At 43.4% G+C, this 22393-nt stretch overlaps 1 protein-coding gene across 11 annotated transcripts in view; it reads right to left on the reverse strand.

Moving 5' to 3' along the window:
• MARCHF10 (membrane associated ring-CH-type finger 10) overlaps positions 1–22393 on the reverse strand; it is a 109344-nt gene that overhangs the window by 16146 nt on the left and 70805 nt on the right. For 10 of the 11 annotated variants that reach the window (XM_054537227.2, XM_054537228.2, XM_054537229.2 and 7 more), the window contains 3 exons: positions 18982–20383; positions 8030–8196; positions 5568–5677 (listed from right to left, as the gene is read on the reverse strand). In XM_054537227.2, the coding sequence (XP_054393202.2) occupies positions 5568–5677; positions 8030–8196; positions 18982–20383 (1679 nt within the window). The remainder of the gene's footprint in view (positions 1–5567; positions 5678–8029; positions 8197–18981; positions 20384–22393) is intronic. The other variant, XM_054537235.2, reaches the window with a different exon arrangement.

The raw sequence follows: 22393 nt of genomic DNA on the forward strand, positions 1-22393 counted from the left end.
TTTGCCAAGGACAAGCAGCAGGAGGGTGGCCAGGAGGCCTGGGTGAGCCAGGTTTGGGAGCGAGGGGAAGGGACCAGGCCCACAAGGCACAGGTGTCCACGTCACCTCCACGGCCAGGCTGGCAGCCTCCTCAGCAGGGCTTGTCCCCTCAGTGGGCTCACCACGCCTCGGGGACGAGCTGAGGTTCAGTGACATCGTAGATATCTTTGTGTTCAACAACAGTTGCTTCAGTCTTTATCTATGGCGAGCTTCAGAATTAGCCCAAGTCAGGCTCCCTAGGGCCTAGGGTTTCGCTCAGGCAGTGAGCAGACAGGCACTATGAATTCCCAGCAGGTCATGGGGACAGTCGGGACTGCAGTGAGGTGTGAGCCCTCAGCCGCCGCCAGACAGCAGCTGCCCATGCTATGACCCGGCTCTCCGCACAGGGCGGGCCTGGTGGCCTAGTTGCCACCTGGGATGATAATGCGGGCATTTCCAAAAGGCTCTGATGGCTTGTGAAGTTCTCACTGAAACGAATTTAAAATCATTCCTGCGTCCACGTGGAGCAGTGACGGTGCTGGATGCTTTCTGTCTCCCCTGCAGATCCACGCCCCTCCTGCTCTGCCGCCCAGGGGCCGGCCTCATGGCTTTCCCCAGCCGGGCTCCCTTGCCCTCTGGCTTCCTGTTGGGTTTGGCCCATGGGAGGCCCCGGCAGGAGACCCGAGGGCGGAGGAGGGAGAAGCTGGGTGTCTCTTCCCCAATCCCTCTCTGCTGGGTGTGGTGTGACAGTGGTTGCTGTCTTCTGCTGAAGGCCACAGGCTGCTGGTGGCTGATCCTTAGCTACAGCGCTCATGACCTTGGCCACACTGCTGGTCCCAGGATGCCTCCTGGTTCCTTGCTGCTTTCTTTTGCTGCCCACATTTCCCTCCCCGCTTCTGCGTTCTTCACTTGCCCCCGTTGAGTGTGCCACCATCTCTTCCCACCCAGATCCCGGCTGTTACAATTACTGTCATAGTTCTTTCTAGAAGGTGCTTGTAGCCAGTTATCTCAACGCGGAGGGTGCGGTGGGGCCAAGGATATGGATGTGACCCAGTGGGGCTGGTTTGTTAGTTCACTGATGGACTCTAGGCCAGTCATTGGTGCACTTAGCTTTCTCTCCCGAGTGCCAAGTTAGCTGAGCGTCTCTGCGGCTGTAATCTGACAATTCTCATGCAGGAGCCTCCTCTGCACACACTCTGTCTATGAGGTAATATACTCGAGTCTTTTCCTACATCCAGACCTGTGAGGTGTGAGTTAACATCTCTCACCTTCTACAGATAAGAGAACTGAGGTGCAGAGAATTGCCATAGTCTCCTCAAGGTCACGGGGCCACTCTGGGGAAGAGAGTAGGGTTTAGATTGAGATCTTAATCAAAGCTGGTAGGCTTTTCAGTGGGACATGCGGCCTCAGACTACATGAGTGCAAACATCTTAGTACAAATGGAAAAATGTGCTGCTGTTGGGTCAGTTCTATAAATACCATTGATAAAGGACATTAGATGGTGGCAGCAGCTTGGCAAGGGGAGAACCATGTGGAAAGGCTTAGGGCCAAAAGGGGTCTCTTCTAGACAAGGCATTCCCCTGGGCTGCACGGTGTTTGTGGTGTGAGTAGATTGCTCTGATAGATAGTATTCTGGGCAACCCGTCCTCATGTGAACACATCCTCCTTAGGAGATTTGGCAGGCTCCATTGCCCAAAATGATCTATTTCTTGAGATGAACCTGTCGGCGCCCTGGCTGGCACCTGACCTCAGGCACTGAGAGGTTCTGGTTTCTTTCAATATTTCGCCTCCCACATGCTCAGCGTCCAGGAATGTGAGTCGCTTTGTTTATCGTCTCAGATCTTAGTGCCTGGTGGTTATGATGCAGTGATGTGAGACCTTCAGGCCTCAAAACACTATTTCTCAGGAAGTCCTTCTCCTCTCCCCTCCCCTGCTCTCCCTTCTCTTTTTTCCTTTTCTTTCTCTAACCTCCTGATGCCTAACCTCTGTAATGCTGCTGTGGCATTATGCCCTTATTCACTGAACTCTTCAAATATCCTTCATTCTTGTCAATATTTTGTTCTTTGGTCTACACCCTTAAAATTTTAAACAAGGAAACTGCAGAATTGCCTAGACTCACACAAATCATTTTGACTTAGCTGTCAAAACTTTGGCCAAAAAAAGGTCTGGGAAATATTTATTGACTGCTTATAAAGTGGAAATCACCTTCTAGATCAGCCCCATCCGATAGAAGACACTCAGAGGTACAAACACAAATCACAGATGTAATTTTAAAATTTCTAGTAGCCACATTAAAGAAGTAAAAAGAAACTGGTGAAATTAAACAATATAATTTATTAACCTAATATTTTCAAATGATTATTTCTGTATGTAATTTTTACTTTTTTTTGATTTTTTTGGCATTAAATATTTGCCTGAGAAAATCTTTATTTCTCCTTTGCTCTTGAAGGATAATTTTGCAGGGTACAGAAATCTAGGTTGGCCAGTTTTTTCTCTTAACACTTTAAATATTTTGTTTCTCTGTCTTCTTGCTTGCATGCTTTCTGGGAAGTCAGATGTCATTCTTATCTTTACTCCTCTTTAGGGAAGGTGTTCTTCCCCTTTGGCCTCTTACAGGATTTTTTCTTTATCTTTGATTTTTTTTTTCCATTTTAAATATGATGTGTCATGGTGGTGGGTTTTTTTGTTTGTTTTGTTTTGTTTTGTTTTGCTTTTGGCATTTATCTTGTTTGGTGTTCTCTGAACTTTCTGGATATGTGACTTGGTGTTTGACATTAATTTGGGGGAAATTCTCAGTCATTATTGCTTCAAATATTTCTCTGTTCCTTTCTCTCTTTATTCTCCTTCTGGGTATTCCCATGATGTGTCTATTACACTTTCTGGATAGTTGTCTCACAAGTTCTTGGATATCCTGCTCTGTTTTCTTTTCTTTTTTTCCAATCTTTGTTCTCTTTGTTTTTCCATTTTGGGCAGTTTCTATTGGGATATGCTCAACTCAAAGATTCTTTCCTCAGCTGTATCCAGTCTACTAATAAGCCCATCAAAGGCATTCTTCATTTGTTAGTGTTTTTCATCTCTATCATTTCTTTTTGTTTCTTAGAATTTCCATTCCTCTGTGTACACTGCCCATCTGTTCTTAAGTGCTGTCTACTTTACCTGTTAGAGTCCTTAGCGTATTAATCATAGTGTTTTACATTCCTGGTCTGGTAATTCCAACATCCCTGCCATATCTGAGTCTAGTTCTGGTGTTTTTTCTGTCTCTTCAAACTGTGCTTTTCACCTTTGAGTATGTCTTGTAATTTTTTCTTGGTAGCCAGACATGTTGTACTGGGTAAAAGGAACTGCTATAAATGGGTTGTTAGCCATGTGGTGGTGAGGTGTGGGGAGAGGGGAAGTATTCTACAGTCCTTTGAGACTCTAGGTCCCAGTCTGAGTGAGCTTGTGCCTCTGGACTGTGAACTTCACAAGTGCTTCTCAGTTTCTCTATCCTCCCCCTCCCACCTTAGGTGGGACAACATCGCTAGAGAGGGCTGGAGTTGAGTATTTCCCTTCTTCCAGTTAGGTATGGCACTCTGATAAAACCTCCAAAGGTTAGGCTCTGGTTAAATAGTTTCTCCTGAGGGCAAACTTTGTTAGGAAGAACAGAAAGCTCTGGCTTATACCAAAATGGTTACTTTCCCCCTCCCCCTGCTGAAAGCATGAAGGAATTTTTCTCTGCTATTCACTGTAAGCACCTGGTTGCACTCCTGGATAGAAAACTCACCAAAGTGTGGGGATAGATACCCTTATGACAGGGTCCCCCTGGAATTTTTGACTCTCAGACTTGTCTACACTGAGCCTCCAGCAGTTCATTAATTACAGCTTAAGGTTACTTGTCCAGCACTGGTTTCCACAGAGCTTTCTGCTCAGGAGTCTCTGCTCCGTTAAGTTGTGATTTTTTTTTTTTTTTTGAGATGGAGTCTCACTGTTGCCCAGGCTAGAGTGCAGTGGTGAGATCTCGGCTCACTGCAACCTCCGCCTCCCAGGTTCAAGCGATTCTCAAGCCTCACCCTCCTGAGTAGCTGAGATTACAGGCATGTGCCACCACGCCCGGCTAATTTTTGTATTTTTAGTAGAGATGGGGTTTTGCTGTGTTGGCCACGCTGGTCTCAAACTCCTGACCTCAAGTGATCCGCCCACCTTGGTCTCCCAAAGTGCTGGGATTAGTGATTCTATCTGCCTGTCTTTCCAATTTTAGGGGCAGTGATTTGCTCTGTGACTTCACTTCTCTTATGGATCTAAGAAGGGTTGTTGATTTTGCACTTTTTAAAGCTTTTTACTTGTTGTTAAAATGAAGTGACAACTTCAAACTCTTTACATACTGAAATGGAAAGTGTACTAAGTCTTTGAAACTTGGTGTTTAAAATCAGGTGATATATTACCCTTTTTTTTTTTTTTTGGTACTGTGTCTTTGAAATTCGGTGTGTATGTGACACTTACAGGATATGTTGATTAGAACAAGCCACCTGTTCATTAGCCACAAGTGGCTTGTGACTTCTATATTGAACAAAATAGTATTAGGTTGGTGCAAAAGTAATTGTGGATATTGCCAATGAAAGTGGCAAAACTGCAATTACTTTTGCACCAACCTAATAGTTCTAAATGGAAGACTGTTTGCCTGAGAATTGGGTGATTAACTGTTATCTCAGGCACAAATCAACTTCCCACCTGAGGGTAACTAACTTTTTTACAATATTAGAAATGCAGTCCAAATACCCTAGGAGAGTTAATTCACTAAGTGTTAAAGATCAGCCAGTAGGCATTTACCTCATGTTTATTAGCCGTAGGTAAAGCAGTTTCTTCTTATCCCAGGGTTACTTGATATTTAAATTAGGGACCATTTCCTCCAAGACCCTGATTTTTTTTTTCTCTTGTTATTAAATTACTTCTGCAAGCGTGGGTGTGGAGCTTGCCAGAATTTTTTGGTATTTTTCTGTGTCCAGTTGCCCACTGAAGCTTCTTACTTTTGTCCCCAACAGCAGGGCAAACTCAACCCAGGACAAATAAGACTTCCGACTCTCGGCCAGGTGCAGTGGCTCACGCCTGTAATCGTAGCACTCTGGGAGGTGGAGGCAGACAGATTACTTGAGGTCAGGAGTTCGAGACCAGGCTGGCCAACATGGAGACACCCCATCTCTACTAAAAATACAAAAATTAGGTGGGCGTGGTGGCACACGCCTGTAATCCCAGCTACTCAGGAGACTGAGGGGGGAGGATTGTTTGAACCTGGGAGGCAGAGTTTGCAGTGAGATTGTGCCACTGCATTCCCTCCTGGGCGACAGAGTGAGACTCTGTCTCAAAAAAAAAAAAAAAAAAAAAAAAGGCTTTTCTACTCTCTAACACCCTAATTTAGTGGCAGGTCTTCTCAGAGAAGTAAGCTAAATGGATATTGTCAGACTCCTGCCAGCAGAGACCTTCTACATTTCTTAGATCAGGGAAAGAGAATGTCTTCTCGCCCTGCCCCTCTAACATACTTTAACCTGGGGAGGCAGAGTGGCCACATTTCTTACCTGAGATTGCTGGTGCTTCTGGTAGAACTCAATCATGTTAAAGTCACCCAGGTCAACCAGCAGGCCTTGCTTACACATCTCACAGGTCTTCACGGCACCAAGATCTGCTCCTTAAATTGGATAAAGAATTATATGTACGTATAACCATGGATCTGTTTGTGTTAGCACTTTGGACAGGTGATATTTGGGGAGTGAACCTGTGTGTGTTATGAATTCTGAGCTTCAGTGACCTTCCTTTAAAGCCAGCCATCTTCTGTAGAAAATGACCTTGAATCTGAGAGCTGAAAAATTTCCTTTGTAGTCATCTATTATGCAAGCTTCATAGAAGTGAAATTCCCATGACTTTTAAATAGCAGATCTTGCTTTCTATTTAAATCTAAACACGATGGTTCATAAACTTGGAATTGCTGCACAGAGGCTAAGAGTCTGCAACACAGGTGTTTGTAAAAAGAGTGAATATTCAGCTTTTTCTTTTTTTTCTTGTAGACCCAACACAGGTCCAGGTAAATAAATTAGTGAGGACGAAAATAGATGGCAGAAGCTATTCTCGACCAATGGCTTAAAAATCTGCCTTTACTCCTGCCCAGGTAACATTCCCACCTGAGAACAGTGAGGGAGGGAGGGGCCAGGTGTGGGTACTAGTTACAGTAGTACCCAGGGCCAGCTCATCAGCCTGAGCTCAGACTCATCTGGGAAAAGAAATATGAGAAGGCTTCCTTTGTTGCTGTTTTTACAAAAACAGGCATTCTAGATCAGCATTTTTATCCTATTCCCCAGTGCAAAAGTGGAGGATGCAGAACTGGGCTGTTATGTCTAAGCAAACATTCTGCCAGACAGTTTTTCCCCCTTAGTTGCGGCTTTTGACTAATGATGTACTGGTGTTTATTTTATGCATTAGAAAATAAAAGACCTATTAGTTACCTGCATGTATTCGGTAAAAATAGGGCTTGTGCAGTTTCATACCCCCATTCTATTTCCCCACTGGGGATATAAAGAAACAGTAAATAATAGAGACTTTCAAAGGGCAAGGATGAACAGGAAGTAATCCCTTATCTGCATTTTGTTCGCTTGACTTTTTTTTTTTTTTTTTTTTTTTTAGCATCATTCAGTAACGCTTTAGCCTACCGAATGTCCCATCAGTCTTCCGATAGAATCCTACTGAACACACCCATACAAGCACTGACATTTATGAGCATAGCAGCATTTTCATGACATGTTTCATGGGTAACTTTTTCTGTGTTAGATGTTTAATGGGCCCAAATTTCTAGGAAGATAAAGGATTGCATGGCAGAGTTGTTAGCAACCAAAATCCACTTGTTTCTTCCCTCTCTGAAGGACTGAATACTTTGCTCGTTATACGGATATGCATTTAAGCATCTTGATCAGTGGACTTACATTTCTTATGCTAGGGAAGTGGCATAAAACGGGCTCCATGGATGACACAGTAATATGATTACCCCACGTGTTCATTCTCTGATTCCATGGTGTGCTGTCCTTGGTGAGGGGGCGTGGCAACATCTCATGGGGACAGGGTAAAGCTCTAAGTCTCCCTGCAGCCTGGATAGTGACGGCTAAGGAGAAGGATATGGAAGAGGGGAGAAATAGGATCTGGCTATGGGGTGATATGTTTTCAGAGAGGTGTGTCTGAAAGAAGTCGCAGCTATTTTCTGATCAAGTTGCTCTTTGCACTGATGTTCCATGCGTTTCTTTGTTTGTTTTTTTGTTAAAGTTGATCTCATTCCTGTTCATGCTTTAAAGAAACCTTCTGTTCTCTGCCCAGAAAACTACAGCTGACCTACCGATGTGGTTGTATTTAGGTTATAACCTGCTCAGGGAGTTGAGAAGGCGCTGCACACCCAGTTATAAGATGCTAGGGAGCTGACAAAATCAGCACATGGAAATTTCTTTATCTAATATGGTTCTAGACAATCACATCAGCGCTCTTATCCCTATTGCTAAAAGGCAGCTTTGTTTAGTCTCTTAGGTGACCCCCAAATAAAAGGAAGTAGGATGTGTGTGCTGGGGGTCTCTCATGAGGGACCTTCTGAAGTATTTTGCTGGGTGTCTGCTAGCTGGGCACGGCTACTGTGTGTCTGCTGAGCTTCCACCGCTGACCCACTTCTATTTCCTTCCTCCTGAGAGGCGATCTTAGTATCTCTGCTCAGGCCTCAAGCAGAGGTAGAATTCAATAGCATTTGTTCCCAGGAGTCTTCTCTCAGATAAAAACAAAAAACAAAAAACAAAAAACAAACCAAAACAAAAACAAACAAAAAAACCCCAACTCCCTCCCATAGTTTAAAGACAGCTTTTATGAGCAAGGATCCGGAGCTCAGCCAACGTGTCCCTGAGTCGCTGTTCTGCGGAGGAGAGTGAGCTGATGACAAGGCTCCGGGGCCCACACCGTGGTGCCTCATGTTAATTACATGTCGTGGCACGTTCACTGCACTTCCTTCCCCACCTACCTGATGTTATTTTCACTTTCAGCCACTTTTTCAGGCACTCTTGATGAACAAACTGCAGGCTTCCCACACAGCCGCAAGGCTCCAGGAGGGGGTTGCTTGGGGAACCCCCGGCTATCTGACAGATGCGACACAAGTCTCCCTCCTCCTCAGAGTCCTCCTCCAGGAGACTAAATGGAAAACAAGCCCTCGTGACCAGGAGGCTACACATTTGCAGTTTCTACAAATACCAGTTCCCAGAGCATTGACAGAGAAGGAATAGGGCTCCTGGCACTCACCCACTGCCCCCTCTGTCCCTACTGAGATGATTTTTGATAACACAGGCACAAATTCTCTCTTTTTTTTTGAAACAGAGTCTCACTCCGTTGCCCAGGCCAGAGTGCAGTGGTACAATCTTGGCCCACTGCAGCCTCAACCTCCTCAGGCTCTGGTGATCCTCCCACTTCAGCCTCCCAAGTAGCTGGGATTACAGGTGCATGCCACCACACCTGGCTATTTAAAAAATTATTTTGTAGAGATGGAGTCTCACTATGTTGCCCAGACTGGTCTTGAACTCCTGGGCTGAAGTGATCCACATGCCTTGGCCTCCCAAAGTGCTGGGATTACAGGTGTGAGCCACTGGGCCTGGCTGAGGCACAAATTCTTGTAACAGGCTTCTTTGCAATTGTCGGTATGTGTGAGCTGCCATGGAGGACCAGCACTGCCAACATAAATCAAGAGGTACAGGGAAATGGCTACAGAATCATTTCCAAACTGCAGTCAAGGCCAGGAGCCCCTCTCCCTGCCAGGAAGTTGGTGGGGGTGGCATACTGGTGAGTGCATAGGATTCGTGGTCAGGGGGCCTGGGTTTGAGGCCAGCCTCTGAAACTTGTGAGTTGTGTGACCTTGGATAAGTTCCTTAATCTTCCCAAGACCTTGTTTCCTCATCCGTACGATGAGGGTCATGGTGATAACACCACCGCCACCTACTTCCTAGGGCTGTGGCCAGGCTGGCTACGCGTGACAATGAGGAACCTGTTCTGCAAACTGTAAAGTACATCTAGTGTCTGGCAAGGTGTTGCGCACAGAGTTCACTTACTAGATGTTGGTTTAGGTGGATGATGAACCAATAAACCTGGACACAAGCTCCCGAATAACACCACACATGCCAACAAATGATGTCAGCATCCCAGAATGTAAGCGTCTGGAATCTGATGAAGATAAGAACTAATGAAAATGTAAGTAAAGATATTTGTGTCTAATAAATGGTGAGTGAAGAATAGCTGGTTGATGTTCATGGTGGGAGGTTTTAAGAAGCCTAAGGCTATTTTCTTTTCTTTAGAGTCCTCACGGGACTGGGGGTCATCTGGTCAAGGAAAGGAAACTGGCTAGAGACTAAAATCGAAAGAGGAAGAAATGGACATTGCTCTGGATGGAGAAATATATGCTCAATTTCTTGAAAGACTTTTTCCGCCATGAAAGGGTGGCTCAGTGTAAAGAAGCAGAATTACAGTTTTCCATTATGGACATTCTCAATAACTTAAAGACATTTTCAACATTCAAACTTCAATACTTTTCAACATAATTTCCATATTTTCGTAAGTAATCAGGAAGAACACGTGTACATGGGAGTGAGTGCTCCAACTGGTGAAGATAAACTAGAGGGAGATCTCGCAAGTTTGAGAAGGTAGGCAGAAAAGTGGTGGAAGATTATTTTTTGTTGTTGTTGTTTGTTTTGAGATGGAGTCTCGCTCTGTCACCCAGGCTGGAGTGCAGTGGCTCGATCTCAGCTCACTGCAACCTCTGCCGGATTCAAGCGATTCTCCTGCCTCAGCCTCCCGAGTAGCTGGGATTATAGGCGTGCACCACCACACCTGGCTAATTTTTGTATTTTTAGTAGAGATAGGGTTTCACCATGTTGGCCAGGCTGGTCTCGAACCCTTGACCTCAGGTGATCCGCCTGCCTTGGTCTCTCAAAAGTGCTGGGATTACAGGCGTAAGCCACCACACCTGGCCTAGAAGATTTTTAATTTAGGCAACTACATGGGATTTGCATTTGGAAACAAGTGCTCTAAATCAGTGGTTTCCAGTAGAAAATAAATGACCATAGGGTTCACCGGTAGAGATTTTACAAACAGATTCCTGGGCTCCACCCTTAGAGGTTCTGGTTCAGTCTCTGGGGCCCAGGAACCTGAACGTTAAGATGCTCATGCAGGTCTGAAGATCACTGATCTCAACAGGAGGACGAAGTGCTTTATGGTGAATTTGTTATGGTTGATAAATATCTGACTCTTAACTTAAGGTCCTCCATCTTCTCAAAGGTATAGGTGGGGATCCACTGGCTACCTTACTTTGCAAAAAAATTTTTTTTAACAAATAAAAGTGAAGAAGAGATAGAAAAGCACAGAAAAAAAAAAAAGGAGAATCAAGCATAAAATCATTACCCCAACGTAACTCCTTGTTAATAGTTGAGTCTGGCCGGGTGCAGTGGCTCACACCTGTAATCCTAGCACTTTGGGAAGCCGAGGCAGGAGGATGGCTTGAGCTCAGGAGTTCAAGCCCAGCCTGGGCAACACAGCGAGACCTTGTCTCAAAAAAAAAAGAAAAAAATATATAGCTTGGTGTACTAGCCTCTGGTATTACTCTTGTGTACATACTGTTTTATAGAATTGAGACTGCTTTTAGGATTAGCTCAAGATAGCAGGCTAAGCACCCCCATCAGTCTCCTTTCCCACAAAAATCTCTTAAAAGACAAAAAAAGAAAATTAAATAGAATGAATCCACAATAGTGCTGGAAAACAAGCAGGCCAGAAATAATGAGGAATTCTTGGAAAGTCGATGAAGATATGATGATATTGATGAGAGGAAAGGAAATGGCAACCCAAGGCATTCTCACAGAAGCATCGAGAAGGGAAGGGCAGACCCAGGGAAATTCCAGGCTTGGGCTGCACCAGTGCAGGGGATGGGGCAATTATGAGGGTACGAGCTCAAGAACTGCTTCAGCACGAGGGGACCAGCTGCTGCCCGCTTTCAGATACCCTGTGATGCAGGCAGCAGGTGGCATAGTGCCTCTCCCAGGGGAACATTCTGTCATTGTATTCCAAAGAAAGGGAACTCTCCATAAAGGTCAAAGTTTTTTGTCTTGTTAGAGACAGGTCTCACTCTGTCGCCCAGTGGCAATCATAGCTCACTGCAACCTCGAGCTCCTGTGCTCAGTTGATCCTCCCACCCCAGCCTCCCAAGTAGCTGTGACCACAGGTGCATGCCACCACGCCCAGCTAATTTTAATTTTCTTTTTTTCTTAGAAACAGGGTCTCCTTTGTTGCCAGGACTGGTTTCAAAGTTTCGGCCTCAAGCAATCCTGCCTCAGCCTCCCAAAGTACTGGGACTGTGGGGAGTAAGCCACTGTGCCTGGCCACAGGTCAAAGTTTTTCAAAAAGTTCATGAATGACATTCAATTACACAAAACCTCCCATTCAGGAAACTTGATCTCAGAGGAGAAAAAGCACACAATTGCCGGGGACAGCGTGCTGGCCACCTCTCTCTACTAAACCACCCATTCCTTCCTTCATAAAACAACTGGGGGCCACCTGTCACATGTGGAAACCACCAGCATGAATGAGAGGGGACAAGGAAAATAAGTCAGCTGACTCTAGAGGAAATGAATTGTTTAACGAAGGGAGGAGGTAATTCTCAGGAGGATTCAGAGAATATTGGCAGCTGCTATGTAAAAGGAACAACAAGAGATAAGGAGGATTTCTGGGGATTTAAAAAAATGTGATTAACGAAATAAAAAATTCCAGGTGAAACAATAGTAATAGACAAAATATAATACAGGCTAAAAGTCTAAAGCTAGATATTGATTGATCCACCAAGAAGCGATCAGCCATGAGCTTTAATGCACTAAATGAAAGCAAAATTCTTATACATGCAAAGGAGAATGGGCAAATCCAAATCATAGTGAGGGATTTTAATCAATGTCTTTCAGAAATTGACAAACTCAGTGGAAAAGAATAAAGTATGAAGGGTTTTTTGTTTGTTTTTGAGACAGGGTCTCACTCTGTTGTCCAGGCCGGAGTGCAGTGGCAAGATCTTGGCTCACTGCAGCCTCTGCCCCCTCCTGGGCTCAAGTGATCCTCCCACCTCAGCCTCTCAAGTAGCTGGGACCACAGGCACATGCCACCACCCCCGGCTATTTTTTTTTTTTTTTTGTAGAGATGGGTTTTTGCCATGTTGCCCAGGCCGGTCTTGAATTCCTGAGCTCAAGGAATCTGCCCACCGTGGCCTCTCAAAGTGCTGGGATTATAGGTGTGAGCCACTGTGCCTGGCCTGAAGGATTTTAACATATGTGTTTTATATATGTATGCCAACAAAGAGAGAAGAGAGAATGTACAACCTTTTCTAATGCCATAGCATATTTATAAGTATTGAATATGTATTAGGGCACAAAAAATACTGTTCATATTTTCTGAGATCACAATGTAATTAAATTAGGATGGGCAATCAAAAATTTTGAAAAGAGGGTAACAAAGAGAGATTATATATATATTTTCATATAGATGATATATATTTATTATATATAAGTATAATAAAAATATATTTAATCTATGTGTGTATATATATGTATAAATATACAAATATAAATGTATAAATATATATATATTTTTAGAGACAGGGTCTCACTTTGTCACCCAGGCTGGAGTGCAGTGATCACAGCTCACTGTAGACTCGACCCTCTGGGCTCAAGGGATACTCCTGCCTCAGCCTCTAGAGTAGCTGGGACTATAGACATGTGTCATTACACCCAGAGAATATATATATTTTTTGTAGAGACAGGGTATTGCCATGTTGTCCAGACTGGTCTTGAACTCCTGGCCCCAGGTGATCCTCCCACCTTGGCCTCTCAAAGCACTGGGGTTAATGGCATGAGCCATCATGCTCAGCCCTCAAATATTTTTAAAAAACCATAAATCAGCCGGGTGCAGTGGCTCATGCCTGTAATCCCAGCACTTTGGGAGGCCAAGGCGGGCAGATCATGAAGTCAGGGGTTCGAGACCAGCCTGACCAACATGGTGAAACCCCGTCTCTACTAAAAATGCAAAAATTAGCCGGGTGAGATGGCGCCTGCCTGTAATCCCAGCTACCCAGGAGGCTGAGGCGGGAGAATCGCTTGAACCTGAGTGGTGGAGGTTGCAGTGAGCCGAGATCGCACCACTGCACTCCAGCCTGGGCAACAGAGTGAGACTTCGTCTCAAAAACAAACAAACAAAAAATACCAAAAAACAAAAGCAAAACCATAAATCAACAATAAATTTGTATAATTGATGGAGCATTTCAGGCAGATTACTAGAACAGAAGTGAAAGTCCGAAAACAGACTGATAAGGATAGTGTATGCCAAAGAAAGCATTTCAAATTAGTAAGGAAAGGATAGAGTGATTGTGCATTAACAGAAAAAACATTTTTAAAAAGACCTTAAAACCTCATCTAGTACCATACACCAAAATATATTCCATATGAATTTAGGTATAGCTACCATGTATTAAGCGCTTACTGTATGCTAGATAGTCTATGACACACACAAATGTTTAAAACCTCATTTAGTTTTCACTGTTCTTTGAGGAGTATATATTGTTATTTCTATTTTCTGGATTGAGAAACAGGTTTTTAGAAATGAAGGAACTTGGCTGGGTGTGGTGACTCATGCCTATAATCCCAGCACTTTGGGAGGCTGAGGCAGGCAGATCACAGGGTCAGGAGTTCGAGACCAGCCTGCCCAATATGGGGAAACCCTGTTTCTACTAAGAATACAAAAATTAGCCGTGCATGGTGGTGGGCAGCTGTAATCCCAGCTACTCGGGAGGCTGAGGCAGGAGAATCACTTGAACCTGGGAGGTGGAGCTTGCAGTGAGCCAGGATCGTGCCACTGACTCCAGCCTGGGCAACAGAGCGAGACTCCATCTCAAAACAACAACAACAACAACAACAACAAAAAGCAGTGAAGGAACCTGCCAGAATCATAGAGGTCATAGTTGGTAGAATCAGGAATGAAATCTAGAACCATAAGACAGCAAAGCCCATGTTTCTAACCACTATGATATATGAAAGGAGAATATAATGATACTAGACAAAAATAATTATGGATGCTTGAGTGAGCATTGGAGTTTCTAAGCATGGCACCAAATGCGAAAGCGACACAGGAAAATACTGACAGATTTGATTGTAAGTAATGTTAAAATTCCACTACATCAAAAATATATACATAAAATGTAAAGTAAATAAAATGGGAAAAGTAAAAAAGTATCTGTAAAATATTTGACAAAGAATTACTTTTTTTTTTTTTTTTTTTTTTTTGAGATAGAGTCATGCTCTGTTGCCCAGGTTGGAGTCCAGTAGGGCCATCTCAGCTCACTGCAACCTCTGCCTCCTGGGTTCAAGAGATTCTCCCACTTCAGCCTCCCAAATAGCTGTGACTACTGGTGTGCACCACCATGCCCTGCTAATTTTTGTATTTTTAGTAGAGATGGGGTTTCATCACGGTGGCCAGGCACTAGTCTCAAACTCCTGACCTCAAGTGATTCACCCACTTTGGCCTCCCAAAGTGCTGGGATTACAGGAGTGAGCCACTGTGCCCAGCCAAGAATTACTAATGACAAACATTAAAAAGCATAGAAATTCCTGGAACTGGAAAGGGTGTGGAGAAAGAGGACCCTCATAAGGTGGTGGTGAGATCGCTAACGTGTAGAACTTTCCTGAAGCACAATTTGACAATATACATTAAGAACCTTAAGACTTTGCATTCCTTTCATCAGCAGTTACACATTTAGGAAGTTTTTCTAAGTAATTAGTTATGGATGTGCTAAAAAAGGAGACTGATCAAATCATAATAGACACATTTAATATAAGCAGCCCTCAAAAAAATTGACGTAACACTGTAAGATCAGAAAAGGATTAAAAAGCATAGGGTTTGGAAAGAAAGAAATCAAACTACTAATATTTTTCACAGTTGAAATTATTTTGTATGTTGGCAAAAATACAGAGAAAACATATAGTCATTTGGATTTCTATATCTTAGCAACAAAGAGTTAAAATTAGAATTTAAAATATTGTTTCAATAGCAAATAACAACAAATAACCAAGTGATAAATTAAATGACTTTTATGAAGAAAACCACAAAACTATACTGAAAGACATTAAAGAAGACACAAACAAAAGGAGAGATATAGCATGTTTATCAAAGAAAATGTCAATATCGCAAAGATGTCAATTCTCCCAGAATATTCTATAGATTAAATGCAATTCCAGTAAAAATCCCAACAAGTGGATTCTTAAGTATACAGTCAAAGACTCTTTAAAAAAGTAGGGAAGGAGGCTTACATCATCACATATCAAAAGTTATGAAAGCTGCAGGCATTAAGACGGAATGGTGTTAGATTAGGGAAGGACAACAAAAGACCAGTGGAACAGAATAGAGAGCCCTGAAACTGGGGCCTGTTGAGGCATGTTCCAAAGGAGAGGTGGCTGTGCAGATCAACAGGGAACTATCCCAAACACTCGGATATTTCATATTCATAAGTGAGAAAAAATAAAGCCTACTTCACATCACATATTAAGAACCACTTCACATTTAAGTCCAAATCCATTTCACATTAAATCCTAAATATAAAGCTAGAGATTTTACAAGAAAATAGGAAGAATAGCATAATGATATCAGGTTAAGAGAAGAATTTCTTAAGCAAGACAAGATACAAATTGCAATCCAAAAAAGAAGATGGGGCCGGGCACGGTGGTTCACGCCTGTAATTCCAGCACTTTGAGGGTACGAGGCGGGCTGATCGCTTGAGGTCAGGAGTTCGAGACAAGCCTGGCCAAACTGGTGAAACCCAGTCTCTAATAAAAATACAAAAATTAGCTGGGCGTGGTGGTGCACACTTGTAATCCCAGCTACTGGGGAGGATGAGGCAGGAGAATCACTTGAACCCGGGAGGCAGAAGTTGCAGTGAGCTAAGATCACGCCACTGCACTTCAGCCTGGGCAATAGAGTGAGACTCAGTCTCAAAAAAAAAAAAAAAAAAAAGACATCATAAAGACAAACTAGACAAACTACAAATTGGGAAAAGATATTTCCAACACACAACTGTTGAAAGATTAAATTAATAGGCCAGAGATATAAAGGTATTTTAAAATAAAATACAAATACTCTAAAAGAAAAATGAGCAAAAGACATAGATATTTGGCTAGGCAAAGTGGCTCATGCTTGTAATCCTAGCACTTTGGGATGCTGAGGTGGGAGGATTGCTTGAGGCCAAAAGTTTGAGACCAGCCTGGGCAACGTAGTGAGACCCCATCTCTACAAAAAAATAAAGACATCAATATTTCACAGAATGGAAAACACAAATGGTCATTTAATATTTAAAAGCGCATATAAAATGCCTAACTTCATTAAGTCATGAAAATGCAAACTCAAGCTACAACATCATTTTATTCCCATCAAACTGGCAAATTTAAAAAGCCAATCAATACGAATGTTGTCAAGGATGTATAACATTAGACATGATTGGTTTGACACTAAATTGGCATTATTTAGTACAGTAGAAAATGTGTTCACCACCAGCCCACCAGCCCACCAGCCCACCAGCCTACCAGCCCAGCTCTTCCACTCCTAGACAAGATCCCAGAAAACTCTTCCACATGAGCCAGGAGACATTTACAAGAATGTTCATGCAGCGCCATTTGCAGAAAACAATAAAGGACCCGAATGTCCACTGACAGAATGGCTAAACTGTGGTATATCCATATGAGAGAATACTTTGTAGTGTGAAAAGAATAAACTAAAGCCAAATATATCAATAAGGATGCATCTCACTAAGGATGTAAGAGGAAAAAGCAAGTCACAGAAGAATAGAGATTCTATTTCTACAGAGTCAAACACTTCCTCAGAGTTCATAAATATACACAACATATTGTTTAGAAAAACTGGCTGGGTCGGTGGCTCATGCCTGTAACCCAGGATTTTGGGAGGCCAAGGCAGGTGGATTGCTTGAGATCAAGAGTTCGAGACCAGCCTGGCCAACATGGCGAAACCCTGCCTCTACTTAAAAATACAAAAATTCGCTGGGCCTGGTGGTGCGGGCCTGTAATCCCAGCTACATGGGAGGCTGAGGCACAAGAATTGCTTGAACCCTAGAGGTGGAGGTTGCAGTAAGTCATGATCACGCCACTGTGCTCCAGCCTGGGAGACAGAGTAAGACTCTGTCTCAAGAAAAAAACAAAAAACATATAAACATATGGCAAAAGCTCAAAGCAAAAAACCCCAAAACACAACACAACGAAATGCAAAAGGATGATAAACACAATACAGGAGTGGCCAGGGTGGGTGTGGGGAGCTGATGGTGGGATGATGAGAAGATAGGGTGGGTGAGGGGCTCAGGAGGGCTCCAGTGTGTAAGGAATGTTCTGTTAGCTGGACAGTGGGCACAGGGATGTCTGGGTTTGTGTGTGATGTGTGCGCTTTAAAAATTTATATGTATTAAGATAACTGAGGTGAAATTTTTAAAAAGTGTGATTGAGACATAGGATTAGATATTAAATTAAGGCATATTATAAAACAATATCAACAGATACTCACTAAAAATTGCATTTATATGCAAAGATAAAAGAGTAGAAACAATGTTTTTAACTGTTTATCTTTGGATGATAGGGTTACAGGTGATTTTTCTTTTAAGTCTGTATTTTTAATATTTCCCAAAAGGAACAAATTTGAAATAATAAGAAAAGCATAAAGTTTATTATATACAGAAAAAAGAGAGTGTCTGGATAAACTATTAATAGGTACATGAATAATAGCTGTTTAATGCAAGACCGTGCCTGGAAGTGAATGCATTTTCAAAGAAATTATTTTTAGCTCAAGGGCATCACTTTGGGATGGTAGAAATTCAGACTTCTGACAAGTAGGTCTGAAGCTGTATTTCTGGGGAGGTGAGGATTGGTGGGTGTAAGGTCTCTTGCCCCTTAACCGTGGGTCAGTCTTCTGGTAGCTTAATGTGGAAAAGAAAAGAAAAGTAACTAGAAAGTTACTTCATTACTGGAGTTGGATAAACGATATTTATTAATAGGAACATGTATGCATTCTATGTTCCATTTTCCTCTCGTTTTTACATTTCTAATTCACAGCCCACATGAGTCATGCTACTATACACAAAGAGGGCTCAGATTCCAAGAATCAATTTCCAGATCAGTAAGCCAAGATCAGTGCATGGTAAACACCTCTCATAAATGAAATGGTAGAATCCTGACATGGTGTTTAATGATGGCTTTACAACGTATCACATTTCATAGCTGTGAAATATCCCCAAATCATCTCACAAAAAAGGAAAGATCAAAGAAAAGGGCAATTCAGAAAAGATCTTATTTCTCTCTCTCTCTTGCATGAAAAAGAGCACATAAAATAGAAGCAGTGGTTACCCCAGCGTGGCCCTTCAGAGAACCGAGGTAACTATGGTAACTAAGAACGGTCTTTTAGTTCGCAAGTTTCGAATTCTAGAACTGTTGGTTGGATTTGGGGTAAGTCCCGTAAGGGAGAGCTGCGAACTTCAAGTGCGGAATGGTTCATTCTCTAGGGAGATAGCAACCTTTTCCTAAAAAATCTTGGTTCTTCGTTGCTGGAGAGAAGAACAAGCCCTGTGAAGCAGTCAGAGATCCTTATACCCAGCAGACTTACCTTGAGGGTGTGGTATTCAAGGAAAAAAACACTTCGGGAAATACAGAAGAAATGGATCAGGAACACCAGACTTTTCTTTATAAATACGTATGTTTTAAGAGCAACAAAACAGAGACAATTTTCTCAAAATAAGCAACCACTAAATTGTCAAGGAAGGACCCATTTATGACTTAAAATTTCCATGGCTCTCTAATGAAAGCAATGCTAATTTCGGCCTTGGGGAAGTGGAAAAAATATATAATTATGAAAAGTCCTCACCTTTCTTGCAACTTCTTGAGTTTCTCAGGGTCTGCCTTTATCTTACTGGTTTCCTTTTCATCTATGAAACCAGAGGCTGCCATCCTGCTCCCATTATCATTTTGATGTGGGAAATGAGACACTGCAAAGAAAGTAAATGGTATATTTTCTTGCAGAGACCCAGACACATGCAAATGGCCTTCTGAGTTCATTCTTGATGGAGAGGAGCTGGAAGAATCCACTAAGGACAAATTGCCCTGTGGATTTAGTAAGAGATCTGTATATAATGGAGCCCCCTGAGGCTGGCTTGTTAAAGTAGTATCTTCTGCTTCCCTGACAGCAAATTCATGTGCACTGTTTACCGGGAAATAATTATGGTTTTCGGCACTGGCAAATGGATTCCTATTTCTAATGGGAGACAGTGGTTGGCAAACATGAAACCTTGAGTTTCCCTCTGAGTCTGAGCTGTGAACTGAAGTCGATGACATTGACAAGTCTACTGGAATATCATCGCTCAGAGGAGAATGCATGAATGATGCAGGAGGGTTATAGGATGAATTCACTGATGATCTTGGAGATGTTGGTCTGCCAGAAAGAAAGTAGTCAAGAGAATTTTGAGAACTGCTTAAATAGTCTTGCCAGTATCCTTCAGAATCATGGGTGCCAGGCCTATGTTCCATAGAAATACAATCACTCCATGCATTTTCCGCATTGACACCATCCTCTTGTCTGGGCTCGGATTTGGTGTCCCACGAAAGGGGGCTCTTTTTCGCATTTTCACTGCCACCTCTGTCCTTCTCTATAGCAGATTCCCTATCAGGCAGCCCGGGGTCTTGGGACAACCTTTGCCCAGCAGAAGGCCGCTCTGTTGCTGGCTCCATTGCATTGCTTATTCTCAATGAGCCATGACTGGGCTCACTTCTTCCTGAAGAATGACCTCTACAATTTTCAGCATTTTCTTCAAAATTTTTATTTTTGGCCTGAGGGGTCGATGTCCCCCCAAATCTACTTCTTTTGTGATGGGAAGGAGAACGGGGTGAGTGCATACCAACCCACAGACATTCTTCAACCTGGGTTTCCCCTTCAGTGTCATCGCTTTCTCTTCTGCTGTTCAATGACAAAATGGAACAGAAGTCTTTATCTCGGAACCTAAATGATGCCCTTCTTGGCCCTCCTACGGTGGTGGGTGTGAGTGGTGGCCCCGAGAACTCACTCAATACTTGAGGACTATTTGTTCCTTGGAAGGCCTGGGACAGGGCTGGATGCAGCCCACTCTGGGAAGGAGCACTTGGGTCTCCTTTTTTGGCTCTATCAGGAGGGTTCTCAGTCATTGGCTGTGATGATGGGACCAAGTTTCTTCTCTCTCGATTTGCCCTCTTCAGCTTAGTGTTACACATTAGGCCTTCTTGTTGAACTACTTGATCTGCATTGAGAAAAGACACATTTATCATTCCAGTAAAAGGGCCCACGGATGAAAGGCCTCTAGCACCAAGCGCAAAATTGCCCTTTAAATGCAACAGACAAGACCTAGAGAAGAAAATAGGCACGGTCAAAATGGCTCGAGGTACAAGAGGAGCAGAGCCCAGCAGGCTTCATTTTACTGCCCCGTATTCTCCTTTGTACCCCTGTGGTCCTAGGGAAACAGGGTGACCCTGAGGATACAGATTCTTTCTGCAGAAGCTCCCGGAAGACTGGCCCAGCCCCAGCCAGTCAGGGTTGATGATGGGCAAACCTCGCACTAAATACTGGCTTTGGTTCCATACATACTGAAAGGGAAAACCACCACTCTGGGAATGACTTCTACACAAACCACCAGCCCTTTCTCATCCACATTCATTCAACGTACATTTATGACACCCTGCCTCCCACACAGCTTTACAAGAACTTAAGAGAAGTACAACATGTCTTGGCAGATCAGGAGGAAAGCTATAGGAGCTGGCACCCGGGCACACTAGGGATTTTGGTCATGTTTACTATTTAGTGAAAATAAAAATTATAAATCTCTCATGACATCGTTATTTTCTCTTTGTCACTAGCCCCAGGTCAATTCTGTAACTTCTGGCTGCCCTAGAGTCCCTACTATGAATTCCTACACAGAATCACTGAACTGGCCAGAAGCATGCTAACACTCTCTCTCTCTCACACACACACACACACACACACTTAAGCCTCACAACCCTGTGAAATAGGTAACACAATCATACGACATTATAACTTGAGGGTACCAAGGCTTAGGGCAGTCACATAACTAGCCCAAGATCCTATTTCCAGTAAGTGACAGAATGAACATTTGAACCCACGCCTGCTCGATACTAGGGTTTGTGTTCTTAACCACCACCCTGTGTTAGCCCTTAAGAAACTGGCTGGCCTTCCAATTTCCTTGTGAAAATGAGAATCCATTGAATTCGTTGTGGTGTGTATGTGCTGTTGAGGGTCTTTTACCCTCTCGATGTGAGAAGGAAACTGACAGTACTTCTCTGATGCCACTTACCTTTATTCCCTCCTGACATCGGCCTCCCCCCGCTTTGTTCTCTTCTCTGCTATTGTGTGGGATCTGATGAGATGCTGCTCTTTTTATCATTCCATTTCTAAAGCGGTTCACCCTGTAGAGTGGACGGGACTCCACGGGCCCTGGAAGGTCTGTGTTGATAACAGCTCGGGCTGGTGAAATGCAAATCCTCAGAGCATCGGGCACCGCCAAGGGCCAAGTCAATGCTGGCTCACTTTAATTGAGGCTCCTCACAGGGGGGCACCAGTGTGAGTCTCTAATGTCCTAACACTCGGGCAGCTTCTGTTATTGTTAACTGCATGGGACACTCAGCAACGCAGTATGAATCTTGACTCATCAGCTCTTCTAGAAATCAGTTAAGTTCTCCTCTCAGGCCCCTCCTGGGTTTTATAAACCCCAGTTAGAGATGCAGCAGCAATTCAAGGATGCTTTGAGCATCTGGCTGTGGAACTACAGCGCTGGAGCTGGTGGCGAGGCCACTTCATACTGGGCCGACCCCCATTTTGGGAACAAATGCTTCTACGTAAGCAACTGAATTCTCCTGATAATTTTTTAAAATAGAAAAGGGAGCTGGGGGCAGTGGCTCATGCCTGTAATCCCAGCACTTTGAAAGGCCGAGGTGGGCAGATCACTTAAGGTCAGGAGTTCAAGACCAGCCTGGACAACATGGTGAAACCCCATCTCTACTAAAAATACAAAAATTAGCCAGGCGCTGTGGTGTGTACCTGTAATCCCAGCTATTTGGGAGACTGAGGCAGGAGAATCGCTTGAACCTGGGAGGCAGAGGTTGCAGAGAGCCCAGATCGTACCATTGCACTCCAGCCTGGGCAACAGAGTGAGACTCTGTCTTAAAAATAAATTACATAAATACATAAAATAGAAAAGGGATCTAGAGGAGTTGGCAGTGCAGGCTCTGGCTGATGA

Source organism: Pongo abelii, chromosome 19, assembly GCF_028885655.2.
Source record: "Pongo abelii isolate AG06213 chromosome 19, NHGRI_mPonAbe1-v2.0_pri, whole genome shotgun sequence".
Taxonomy (NCBI): domain Eukaryota; kingdom Metazoa; phylum Chordata; class Mammalia; order Primates; family Hominidae; genus Pongo; species Pongo abelii.